The sequence below is a fragment of the Rissa tridactyla genome, chromosome 4 (assembly GCF_028500815.1).
Source record: "Rissa tridactyla isolate bRisTri1 chromosome 4, bRisTri1.patW.cur.20221130, whole genome shotgun sequence".
Lineage (NCBI taxonomy): Eukaryota > Metazoa > Chordata > Aves > Charadriiformes > Laridae > Rissa > Rissa tridactyla.
In genome coordinates this window covers 16,093,936-16,107,064 of record NC_071469.1, presented here as the reverse complement: position 1 = coordinate 16,107,064, position 13,129 = coordinate 16,093,936, and the positions used below count along the sequence as shown (strand labels likewise).

The 13,129-nt window shown below is 40.5% G+C and overlaps 2 protein-coding genes across 2 annotated transcripts in view; both read left to right on the top strand.

The window, feature by feature from the left end:
• Positions 1 to 9,738, top strand: part of USH1C (USH1 protein network component harmonin) — a 64,753-nt gene extending 55,015 nt beyond the window's left edge. The window contains exons 22-23 of the transcript XR_008466355.1: positions 3,066 to 3,294; positions 9,512 to 9,738. The gene's annotated coding sequence lies outside the window, so the exon portion shown is untranslated. The remainder of the gene's footprint in view (positions 1 to 3,065; positions 3,295 to 9,511) is intronic.
• A 2,760-nt stretch (positions 9,739 to 12,498) lies between these two features.
• Positions 12,499 to 13,129, top strand: part of ABCC8 (ATP binding cassette subfamily C member 8) — an 80,673-nt gene continuing 80,042 nt past the window's right edge. Inside the window, exon 1 of the mRNA XM_054200316.1 lies at positions 12,499 to 12,752. Coding sequence (XP_054056291.1) covers positions 12,563 to 12,752 — 190 coding nt within the window. The 5' untranslated portion in view covers positions 12,499 to 12,562. The remainder of the gene's footprint in view (positions 12,753 to 13,129) is intronic.

Sequence of the window (13,129 nt, the reverse complement as noted above, 5' to 3'; positions counted from 1 at the left end):
TCAGCATACCCTCACAGTTGCTGAACTGGAGCATGAATTACATTAGGGACTTGTGACTTTCACATCTGTTCTGTGAGCCTGTGCGTGCCTATGTGCAGGCAAAAAAATGGGAAGCCTTGTGCATCAGAACCATGACATGCATTACAGGATAGGAAATACTGTTGTTTATTACTCACAGATATTAGCATTGGGAAGCCTTTGATCTATTTTTTACTGCCATTCTACCACTTTAAGAATTCATAATTTAGACATTATTTATCATATGACCATGGCATCTTTTAAAACCTGTAAGTACATTTCACAGAAACTATGATTTTTAAGAAATGCTCTATTCAGAAACAGTTTTATATATATAAAGGAGGGGTGTATACGTGTACACACACTGTTAATGTTTTTTAATTTTTGTGTAGCACGAGTACAAATGATCTCAGCACTTCACAAATATGACATTTAACCTCTGCATATAAATAAGTTGTTACAAACCCTCTTGCCTTAAAAACAGGACTGAAAACCATGGTTTCATGTTAAAGGATGTATATCTCGTTGTAAGGAGCTTGGTACGCAATAGCTGATACGTGTTTTCTGTATGCTTTAGCTGTATGTTGACTTTCATAAAGCATGGTCGGGCTCAGGGTAGCTGCTGTGGAATTCTTATCCCCCTTTCTCCAAAGAAATGTCCCCCTGGGATCTGTGCTGACGTGAACAAACTGTGAACTTTACAGCATCTAAGGACCAGGTGTAGTGTAGAGAAGCCAGCATCTTACCTGTAAGGAGCTGACCCCTTAGGATTATAAATCAGATGAGTCTAAAATCCCTTATTATCAGTTTATGATAAGCTAATAAGTGCTTGATCCTGGTATTGAGTTTGTCCTCCAGTGTTTTTTCCACCCATCTCCCCATTTTATCTTTTGCTGTTGTTCACAGGGGTTTTCTGTTTTTTCTGACCTTCAGAAATTTCTGAAGTAGATTCCAAAATTTCCTTCTTGCAGTCTTGAAATCTGAGGAGGCTCCAGGTGGGCTGCTCACAAGTCATGCAGACAATTTCCATGGAGATACTAAAGCAGGCATCAAAAAGTTTGCCACTGCTGGAACACTGGGGGCCTCTGCTGGAATGGTTTTTCCTCTGTTACTAGATCTGCATTTGTTGCATTATTGAAGGAAACCGATAATAGTACAGCACTTTGGTGGGGCTCAGGGTCTATCTATATTTACAACAAGGTAACTTGAGCTATTTTTGATCTTATCCAAAAGCATCTAAGATGACAGAGGAAGTGGAGACAGACATAGGAAAGCAATCAATAAGATTTCTGTTCTCTATAAAGGAACTCTTAGAAATGTGAAGCACGTTCAGCTTTAAGAGGATGATGGATTACAGGTGAGAAAAAGTTCTCTGGACTGTGATGCTGGATGTGTATGGTAATGTCCAATGAAAATGTAAACTATTAGCGTAACAACCACTGGAAGTTTTAAGGAATTAATTTTGAACAAGTACATTGCAGACTGGCAGGTGTTGGTTACTTAAGTCTGAGTGGCTGGTCTTCAACTCAGACTGTTTGTCTACATGGAAAAAATGCGGAGTCTGATGTACTGCAGATACCTGCTTCATCCGGTATCACAAAACCTGCTGTATGATTAGCAAGGGATATCACTTACACATTTGGAAGGTAGTTGTGCTTGATAGATAATTTCCCACTTAAGGTAACCATAGACTAGAACAAGCAAGGCTCTGATCCAGCAAAGCACTTAAGTACATGCTTAAATGTAAGCATATGAGCCAATCCCATTGACATACGTTGAGTTCAATAATACTACTCAGGCGTCAGTACTTTGCTGGATTGGGGCCTGAAGTCAAAATCTGAAGGCAAAGGATGCCTTAGCCCTGGAGATGCTTATTATGGAAAGTTGTTATTGCTAGCACTGAGGGTCTAGTATTCGTATTGGTTTTCAGTTCTTCTTCATTTTCTCAAATACTCTTTAAAGGTTATTCCTCCCACCAGTCCCCACTGCACATTTTCTTGGCTTGTCCTTCTCTTATCTTTTCTCACCATTTCTCTTCCAGACATCAGTAGAACTCATTAGTCTTCAATAGTTATAACAGAGTTTGTTTATATGGTGCTTAAAAGAAAGTTTGGGAGAGACTGAGACCCTCCCAATATAAACTGAATAAAATAGAAATCAAACAGCTTTTTTGAGGGCAAGGACTTTTCTAAACAATAGGGAAGTGAGAGGAAAAGTTGCTAATGGTTATTCTTTATGTAAAGGTACCCCCACCCCTCCCCTCAAAAAAAGTTTCAAACCACTTTACTCTGAGTGTGTGTTCTCTTCCCTCTGCCTTTCACCTAAGCAGTTCTGGATGCTTTAGCAGGAGGGTGACTGAGACCCCATGTTTGTGTTGGCCACAGCTTGAGACTTTTGTGCCTTAATGCCACTTAACAGAGAGAACGTGAATAAGACTAGGTAGAAAACATTCTATTAAAAACACTGGGCACAAAATTAAACTTTGGTTAAAATTTTGTGTTAAGTATTTCCTTGACAGGGTCAAATAGCTTTTCAGGGTTATCCTTTGAAATTTAGTAGATTATAACTTTTCAAGTAACAATGTCTTTTTGTTATCCTCATTCCCCCTTCCAGCATAAAACCTGAAATTTTCAGAGGAGAGAGACCCGGGAATGCTTTTTGATCAGCAGCAATTCCAATAGCAAGGAAGGACAGAGAGAAAGAGAGAGGAGGAGAGATGCATGTTTTGGTTCTGATTATTCACAAAGAATTGTGATGAAGCAGATCTTTGAATGTGAAGTATCAACCTGGTAGGACAGAAGAAATTGCGTGCTGCTCCTTAGTGAAAATCAGACAGCTCCATCTTAGTGCAAAGGAGTGACGTGCATAGCAGGAATCAAAAACTGAAGAGTTATTCAGGCTGGGTGAGAGAATTCCAGTTCAGAACAATTACTTATAATCAAGCTATTCATTCACAGATTGTAGCTGGTTAAGAGAATAGAAAGAACTGAGACGATTGGGGCGAGTTCATTGTGCTTCTGACTCCAGGTTGCTTTTTCTTCACACAGGGGAAGGCAGTTTCCCCATTACATATCTCATACATCTGAGTATGTACAAATTTTCCATCTTCAAATAAACCAGAATTGTTATAAAGAAGTCAGTGCATGTGGCATGCTGTGTTCTACAAATCATAGAATTTATCAAGACACAAAGTCCAGATTGAGAGAAGAACAGCAGAAACAAGTCTATTCTTCAACCAACATAAACATTTCTCAACAGTGATTTCAGAGTTAACAGGTGGGTACAATGTAGTTTATAATGTTCTTTTCGAGTAGAGAATTTTAATTGCAACAGATTTGTGTTAACACTCATAGGACAGATTAAAATGGAGTGGGTGGGCATATTTTTTGGTTGGATTGTTCACAGTGAAAAGTTATCTGATTGTATTAAGTTGCCTGGCCTACTTGTAGTGATTTATCCTAGATTGTACTGCTGCAGGAAAGCTGTGTTTGGGGTTTTTTTAAAAAAACTATGTCAATATTCACATTTCTATATCTCTAGCCAGACAAACAGATGCAGAGACTTTTTTTTTCTGTTGTGTCATTGAAGTGCTTCATAAATTACATACCTTCTCAATGATAAAATTACCCAGTATTGCCTTTTCTAATGGTATATTTAAACGTCTGTGTACATGAACAGATGTGTTTAAAATACCGTAGTAAATAGATGGAGAAAAGTGGCTAGATTTATAAATGACACAAAGGGACAAAATGCTTACCCTTCTTTACACTAGGACAAGGCCAAGTGACTTTTATACGATGCATGTTACCATTTTCCTAGGAAGCAGATTACACCTGAGGATTAAATCTCAGTTATTCTTTATTATTGATATAGTCTCCTAATCATGGGGCAATGAGCTGTATAGTCAGCCATGTTCCCAATAGTGGAAGAGAGCGGAGTTTTTATCTAATTCTAGCATGATCCATTCCTTATCTTACCATATCTTGAGCCTTTGTGGACCAAAATACAAATAAATGGGGAAATGGCTAGAGCTCTTCTGTGATGTGGTGATACCCTATCTGAAAGGAGAGGCAGTTCAGCATTTGTTAAAGAAGCCCTGGCCAGGTTCAGGATTGGGAATATGTAGAAAGCAATCTCACTTTTTCTGCCCAGTTACATTGAGCATGTGCTGAGGATGTATCCCTGTCACACGTGAGAAAATCATCACTTGTCAGTGCTCTCCAGCTGGATGTGGTTGTTGTCTCCACTGCACTGCTGTTACGCTGTAGATGAAAAACAGACAGCAGATGATTGTACGTGAAAAACTTCCACGGCTGAGCCTCAGCACATGACATCCCCCTTCACATTTGGACTGCTAAAATGCAGACATGCAGAAAGTTTCCACTGGCTTGTATTGCCTTCTTATCGCAGAAGACAAATATAGCCTAGGGAAAGCATTCTGAGAGGCTACTTACAACCATGAGAAAAAGAGAGAATTGGGAATAATTCCATATAGAAGGGGATATTAGAGTTTGGGAGTTGTACCCTACATAGGTGGTTCTTATACATCCACTTGTGGTATCAAGCGGGCAGACAAAGTGTTTGTGCCCGCAGGTGGCTGCCCAGGGGCCTACTGAGGAGCCACAGACTTAGGTTGAGAAATACCTGGGACTGCGTCAGGCTCCTGCCAAGGAGACCCCACAAACTATTTCCTACAAACTCTCTATAAACTAATTCATACAAAGTAAGGAATTTCTCTTTACTGTGTTTTACAAACCGGTCTCATAGGCTGTTTATTCTAAAAATTATAAAACTGAACACAGTGTTCATTAATTTAGTTATCAATTCTCATTGTATCCTCACTGTGATTTTTTTTTTTTTAGCTCTATCAATCACAGTTGTGTGCAGCTTTGAAACTTTTACAATTTTAGCACACTGCAAATTGTCTGTTGTGCTCATGAGTCAGGGTTGTTTTCTTAACTAATGCTATAGAGTGAAATGGTGTAACATATGCTGTTATGAAAAGAAAACATTCAACTTTGAGAAAATAGATGTTTGGTTTTTTTCGGAAAAATCTTCTACAACAAAAGAATAGGGTTTCTCTTTTAAGAGATGTACAAAACAAAGCATTATATTTAGCCTTGTGTTACCACCAGTCAGCAAAAATGTAATACATGTGCTGAAGGCGAGAATTACTTTTGAAGGAAAGGGATTATTCTCTTTATAACCATTATCAGAAAAAAAGCAATTCTTACAACTTTATTGGCCGGAAAAGTTTATTTAGATTTTTTTTTAAAATCAGAATGTGAGTTTTCATATTTAGGCTCATAATATTCCAACCAATGGCTCATACTTTCCTGAGAGCAGTTCTCACAGCTACTTTACATCCTCCAGTGAAGTGTTTGAGTTGTTTCGTGCCATTTGTATGATCATAGCACATCTAAGTGCCACTTAGCATCAGGGTGTTGATACATCTTAAACATGGTCCCACCTCTAAATCTTCTTCTTTTTTTTTTTTTTTTAAGAAATTTCACAGAGAAAATAGTCCTAAATAGGAATAAGATTAGCTGTAATATTTTATTTTAAATGCGGCTGGAAATTAATCTCTCTTCATTATTTTTAACCCGTTCTTTACCACACTAAGTTCAGCAGGATGCTGTAGCTGCACAAAGCCCTTGTTTCTATTATTCACTCTTTAAAAAAGCAACTTGTAAACGCACTGTGTAACACAGTAGAACCAACCTGGATATTCACACCCACTCCTTATTTGAGCCATTTAAGAAATTCCTAGTTGTACGAGTGGAATAAGAGTTCAAGATATCAGGGCAGGATCATTTCCTGAGGTAAGTCCTCTGGGTTATTCACAGCACCAAGGACCTGTGGCATTAGCTTGAACAGCTGAGGTTTCTTTGGCATTAACGAGAGACTCTACCTCCCTGCCTCCTACGGACAAGCTATTTGTTGATCAGGGACTGGTAGCCTGGCCCCTCTCCGTGAAGCTGGTTTTCTGTGTGCTAAGAAGATTGCCATGGTGTTATGTGCTGGGCAGTTGCTTTTGCTCCTATTTAGAATTTTCCCTCTTTTTTTGGCCAAAAATACTAATTTAATATGACCCAAACTTGTAAATAGCTTTAGCCCCCTTGATGCTCCATTATTTTACGCAGTTTAAGGGTGGTTTTTTGTAGTGCACGGTGATTTGAGGGTTTGATATTCAGTTTTACTTATTTATTCTTGTTACAAATTTGTGGGCAGGATCTATAGACACTTAAAGTATTTTTCTCCTGGTGTAGATGGCAAAGAGTAGTGCCAAGTTTCATTACTGGAGAGAGCGGTGAAGCTGTCTTTTTTTTCCCCCTTTTGCAAAAGCTACTTGATTCCTTCTAAATGTTGACAGTATAAAGAATCCCTATCCAGAGCAGGGGATCTCTGGCTGATTTGAAGGCTGAGGCTGGGAACCATTTGCCGTAAGTGAGAACATTCAGGATTTACTGCTGCCACATAAAAGTGTCACAAACTACAGCTATTTCCATGCAAAGCTTTCATACCTACAAATACAGGTACAGCGCTTTGCTATACACAAACAAAAGTCTACTAGTCCAAGAGATATAATGAGTTTCAGGTTAAAATCATTGTCATGGAAAAAATGTGAAACAGTAGGAAAAAAAGTTCTCATTGGCTAGGAGTTCAATTACTAAGTAGAAAATTAGTAAATTAATTTTCTTTATATTTTGTATGGGTATTGATTGTTTTAATTCCCTTGAGCCTCTGAAAATCCCAAATGTAGTCTGCGTGTGGGCTGAACTCAAGAAGAAAGCTTCCTGAAATAGGCCTTTGACAATTAATTAGTTATATGTTAAATCACAATGGAGAATAAACAGTCTTGGCTATACGGGATCAAGCTTTTTGTGCATACTTATGATCTTTGTTTTTTTTGTTTTTAATGAATCTACACTGTGATTTTTTGTTTTCGTCATGGCTTTATTTTAAGAGATAGAATAAATGCCACATTGCAATCTATTCAAAATAACAAGAAAAAATTGTAGTGCAAAACCTAATTAAACTGCAAGACTCTATATTTTCGTTAGATTTTTTGAATAAGTTTGTCAAATAGTGGCACAAGAAAAATACATTCCAAACCCAAGTCTGAATCGATAGCTTTAAATTCTCTCTAGTTTAATTGTTGGGTCAATTTTACCCACTGGATAAACTGAGGATAACTTGGGACAATTCCCAGGTGGTGAATAAACAGACCAACTAAGTACAACTCTTTAGTGTGCCTGAAGAGAAAACTGGTTTCTATTCTGCAAAGGAAAGATGGTGGCTTCCTTTTGTTTCTAATAACCTTTAACAAACAATTCAAATCTTAGCTTTCAGTCTAGTTTCTGGTTTTGGAAGAGTTCCTAGAAAGGCCAGTGACTTTTAGCCCTGTTATCTTTTAGAAAGTAATGCTGGTTATATGTTTATTTGTTAGTGCGTGTGATTCTTGAAGTATAAACAGGCAAAGTAATCTTTTATATACAAGAATCCATATACAAGGCAAGTACCATAAAGGCACTTAACCGAATCAGTAACTAAAATAACATTTGCTGAAGGATACCACACTGGAGCCAGCACGCGAGTTGTTTATTGGCATGAGTTAGTCCACAGCACTCAACTTATTCTCCTGAGGAAAACACAACACTTGTACTACAAGTACTACACAGGGAGTACTCAAAATATTAACCATTTAAATGCTGGAAAAATAAACCAAGGTACATCGTGGTCAGTGATATCATGGGGCGATTGTAAAAGTACATCTAGGTACAAGGATAGTCAGGAGTGAATAGGAAGTTGACGTAGGCCTGATTTTTCAAAAATTCCTGCTGCTTTGGTTGTCTCAGAATTTCTCAGCACAGCTTAAAATATTTTAAAGTGTTGAGCACCAACCAAGCTAACTGAAGCTGGGGTAATTAATTACCTTCCAAAATATTTATAGGATGAATCAGAGCTGTAGGTGGAGTAAATAAGTGGGTAGGTGAGGAAAAGCAAACTTGTTACTGAAACCTCTTCTTTTGGGCTGAGGAGTGGATGCCCAGAGGAGAGAGAACTGATGAGTGTGACCATAACCCTGCTGCCTAGTGAGAGCAAGATGCTCTCTGTCCTTCAAGAAAAGCACTGTACCTGGACCATATTGTCCTCGTCGTTGTGAAGAATTCTGGTGATGCAGGAGGGCAGTGGAGCATCAGGTGTACCCTTAGGTCACGCTAGCAAGGGAAACAGCCTGCAGCCCTTCAGCTGATTCACCGTGCATTTTGCCAGGTACCACCAAATGCGTGAGTGTTTAACACTTCAAAGCAGAGTGAGTGAAGAGAAGAGCAAGCGTTTTCCCTGGCTTTCAGGTGCCATGCGGTATGGCCAAGTCAGCACTGCTCTGGCTGTATTGAACTGGGAAGGCAGTGTTCAGCTGAGGAGCTAGTTCAAAGCAAGTATAACTGCCTGAATGTTGGAAAATGTGCTTCATAAAATGACTTAATGATAAAGGTCATGTGTGTAGCTGAAGCCACAAGAAGCCTGAAGAATATTCAAGGACTTCAGTATTGTTTGTCCTACAATAACTATAGTGTGGCTTCCTCAATAATAGGGAAAGAGAATGGCATTCCATGAAGATCAAGTGGAGAGAAGTGCTGATGACCATTCTTGTCATGTAAAATATGGGAAACAAACCCAACGTTTGAGTCAGTAATATGCATGCTGCTATTTTTGATGGTGTAACAAGTGGATGCAGAAGAGTTCCCATTCATTAGTTTCAGTGGAACTCCGTGGCACACACTTAAAAATAAACTGTTCTAATCTAAAACACTTATCTGACTATTTGCCTAAAGATGACTGTCCAACAAAGAGCTTGTGTTTTGTTTCCACTCTGGGATAGATCTGCTTACTCATAAGTTCTTTCTTCATTTTTAATGAGGGACAGCAATTAAAAATTAATAAGGTTTATTTAGAGAAAAACAGCCATTTCTGTGAACCTCTGCACTATTATGCTTATTGCACTTTTTTTAATAGTAGTACTTTAGACAATTTTTACCAAGAAATTTCATTTGCTTTGTCAAATGATATCTTCCATTACATGGTAGCGTGCAGTTCTTTGTTCCACAAGATTAAAACAACAGTTTTCTCTGGAGGTGACTTCCAAACGTGCATTTGAAAAGGATCGGTACTTTCCTCCCATTCATGTAAATTGCTTTTCCTCTCTACCTCTAAGAGCAGAATGTAATAGGCAGCAAAAATCATAGATCAGTGCATCTCATTTAGCAAATTCTAAACCACAATAAGGATTTGCTTTATTAGTTTTTTTTTTTCTGATAAGGATTTCCTCTTGATACTTGGTCCCCTTAATGACTTTAAAATACACAGGAAAGTGAAATTTTCCTGCTTGATGCCTAAACTTACATGCCTAACTGACTAATTTTGAATATGGGCTGTGGCTGTTCAGAACTTTCAAAAGTTTATTTTGCTTTTATATCTGTGTTTCTAGATGCAAACAAAAGCAAAAAACCTGCAGAGTGATCCGTAGTAGCAAAACACGATTTTTAGGGATAGACCACTTCCCCTACACAGCACTGTTGAGAAAGAGATGTCGGCGTAAAACAGCTGAGTTAGAGGAGCAAGAAACAAATGACAAAGGTAGGAAAGAAAAATGAAAGGTTCCACTTAAATGAATGTTCTTATCTGTTAAAAACAGGTTTTAAATTCTGAAGTGTCAATACTATACTGCAAATACCAAAACCTGTGTGTATCCTGTTAGATGAACTCAAATTCCAAGGCAAGAATAAAAAGAGATTTTTTTTTTCTTCAATTAAATATATTACCCTTATCTGTCTGCAATTCAATTTCAAATAGTCAAAGTGCTTCCAAAATATTTCCAGTCACCTGTTCAATGTGCTGGTGGCTGCCAGGATCTAACTTGATTTCTCATTTCTAACAGATGTGCTGAAATGATGGAGTAGAAAACTGACTTCTTGTGATATGGAAATAGTCAGAAAAGAGTGAGGGAAACAAGCTCTAACAGGACTTTAGTGAAAAAATAGATTGCATTTGCAACATGCAGGTAAACATTGCTGTCTACTATATTGTTCTTTGCCTTTTTTTGTACTTTGAGTAGAAATCCTGTTCTCACAAAGCTTTACAAAACTGCAGCTTTGAGAAAACAACCTGTTCCTCTGTGACCTGCTCCGAAGCCCACTGGACACAGGCAATCGCATCTAAGCTTTTCAGTAGAGGATCAAGCTCTGACTTAGAATTATTTTGTGAAGTCACAGAATAGCTTTTTTCGCCATTTGTGAGCAAAAAAGAAATTGTCATTTGATGCTTTAGCGAGCGAAAGCGGCATTTTTAGTCCAAATTCAGCACCCTGGATTTCATTGTTACAGCAGGGACAAAATGGTAGCATTGTTAGAGGAAGTGTCAGCTCTTTAAAGAGTTTGTGTGTGTGCACCTGTGTGTTTATTGCTAAGAATGCTTAGTTTATCAAATGTTTTGATTTCTGTCATCGTGCGGTTTTTTTCAGTATTTCATTAAGTAGTTAATTGTAATCCAAGACTCTTCCCCATTTAATCCGTCAGCTTTCTGTTCAGGTTGCCAACATGTTTCTGACTCAACTTAAGCTCCGTGCTGGGGGCACATCTGTTCTAGCACCTCGACTGAAACCATTAATTTTAAACCACTGTGTTAACTATGTAATCTTGGCTGCATTTGAAAACTGTTGAAAAGACAAATTTCAAATTCCAAACTCTGGAGTCTCCTGATGTTTTGTTGTTCGAGAAACATGTGTTTAAAAATATTGGGATTGACACCTTGTAGTAAAGAAAGATGGTGTCAGGGTTCAGAGATGGTGCAGAGGCTGGGGATGTGAGCTCAGCTCTCTAATTCTTTCAGAGACTTTGGCAAACTTCGATTTCTGTGTTTAGTTCTCCGTCCACAGTGGAGGTGATGATGATTTCCCCCCCCAAATCTTACCCCATGATTTCAGTCTCTAGGCTGTAAACTGCCAAAAGAGTTCTTTGCTGCTATTTGTTCATCTACAACATAGACCCCTTGTGTTACTTAGGGCCTCAGGAAATACTTAAATATAAATTATTTTAAAATTATCTGCATGTAAACTGCACATACTGTTTATTAAATAACTATTAGGATAACAGAGATGAGCCTAACCAGAAGCTCAGATAAATGCTGGGTTCTGTCCAAAACTTAAAATAATTATACTCTTTCCAATGTGGGTGTAACTTTAACATTTGAAAATACATATACACGGGATTTGGCTTGGGGTTTGTCTTTTAATTATTATACTTAACCACGCTGCAGTGAGTCTAAAAGGTCCTATATAGGAAATAATATGCTGCGTGCAGGGAATTACTTTTTGTTTCCCCCTGTCTGACAGCAAGATCAATAAAAGCAGCATGACAAAGGTAATTCTCAGGTCTATTAGTGGAGCTGTCTGTCCTAGATATGTTGAGCATCCACAGCTTGGATCATTAGAGGAAAACCGAAGAAATTTTTCATTTATGGGGTCATTTCCCTAAAAGGCATTTAACCAGCTTGTCACTTTTGCAATTGGAAGAGTTAAGCCTGGATATGTGAGCATTCTTGGTTTGCATTTCTGTTTGTGGGATGTGACAAGTTGTATTAAATACTCAGTGAAGCAATGGATAAGCTTGACTGGGAATGGAAGAGCTCCAAGGTAGAGGATTTGGTTAGGAATCTTAATGTTGAGTATTTCATGGCTAGATACCAGAGGTGTTTGACTCAACCTGTGCTTGGAAGTGTAAGCCGGGTGCAAACTTCTGACACGATGTTTTAAAGTAAGGCCATGGATGTATTTTATTAAAGTTTTTGTTTGGCTTTGGCTCAGCTGAGCCTAACTTCTGCTCAAGACAAAAAGTGTTTGAAAAGTTTGATTAACAGAATATTTTTGTATACATAAAATTGCTTAGGGAGTGATGCGGAATCCGGAATCCAGTCACATTAATGATCTGATTCCCACAGACTGCAACAGTCTTGCGGGGGGGGGGGGGGGGAGAAAGTTAGGCTTGAACTCATTTTAGGGGTGAAAAAAGGTAAAGCACGAACGTAATAGCTATTCGGGATATGGTGACGAAGTCGCCTTTGAGGACAGGGTTTGCACGATTTGATCTAATAATATCTTCATCATAGTGGAGGAAAAAAAGCACAAAGCTGACAAGGCTAAAAAAAAAATACACTTCTTGTAGTCTGTAGTTCTTATATCATCACGAATTTAGTTGATGCATAAAAACGCAGAATGGCCGAGCCCCGGGGAGCCCGGGACGCTGCTTGATGTTGCCCTAAGCTAGTCCGGGGCTGTGTGCAGCCCCGTCGGCAAAGGGACACGACTCCCTGGAGCCCCGGACGCCCCACGACCCCATCGCCGAGCACCGGCGCCGCCCGTTAGGGCGGGGCCGCGAGGGGCGGGTCGTGGGGCGGGGCCGGGGCCGGTCCGCGGCCGCCGCCGCCGCTCGCCGGCAGGTGCGGGCAGAGCCGCCGCCGCGCGACCCGCGCCCGCCCCGCCTGGATGTGCGCGGAGGCGGCGCTGGGCTGCGCGCAGGGTCCCGCCATGGCCCTGGCTTTCTGCGGCGACGAGGGCAACTCCACCGCCTACAACGTGGACCACGGCGTGCTCAACAACGGCTGCTTCGTGGACGCGCTCAACGTGGTGCCGCACGTCTTCCTGCTCTTCATCACCTTCCCCATCCTCTTCATCGGTGAGCGCCTGCGGGGCTCCCTCGCCCTCTCCGCCTATGCCTTGCCTTCTGTCCCCCCCCCGCCACCCCCTCGCCGTTTTTCTTCTGCTCCCACCCCGTCTTGCCTTGTCGCGTCCCCCCCCGCCCCGCTTTGCTTTGCCTCCCCTTGGGTTTCCCTCCCCCACTTTGCCGTGTCGCGTTCCGCCCCCCCGCCCCCCCTGTGTTTCCTTGCTCTGCCTTGCTGTGTATCCCCCCGCCGCCTCCCGGCCTGGCCTTGCCCTCTGTGCCCGGCTCCCCGCAGGCTGCAGAGGCTGCGAGCTCCGGGATGCTCCGAGCGACCGCCTCTCCCGCGGCTGCCCGCACCGGCCGCTCTCCGGGCCTCTCCCCGCCCCTGGAGA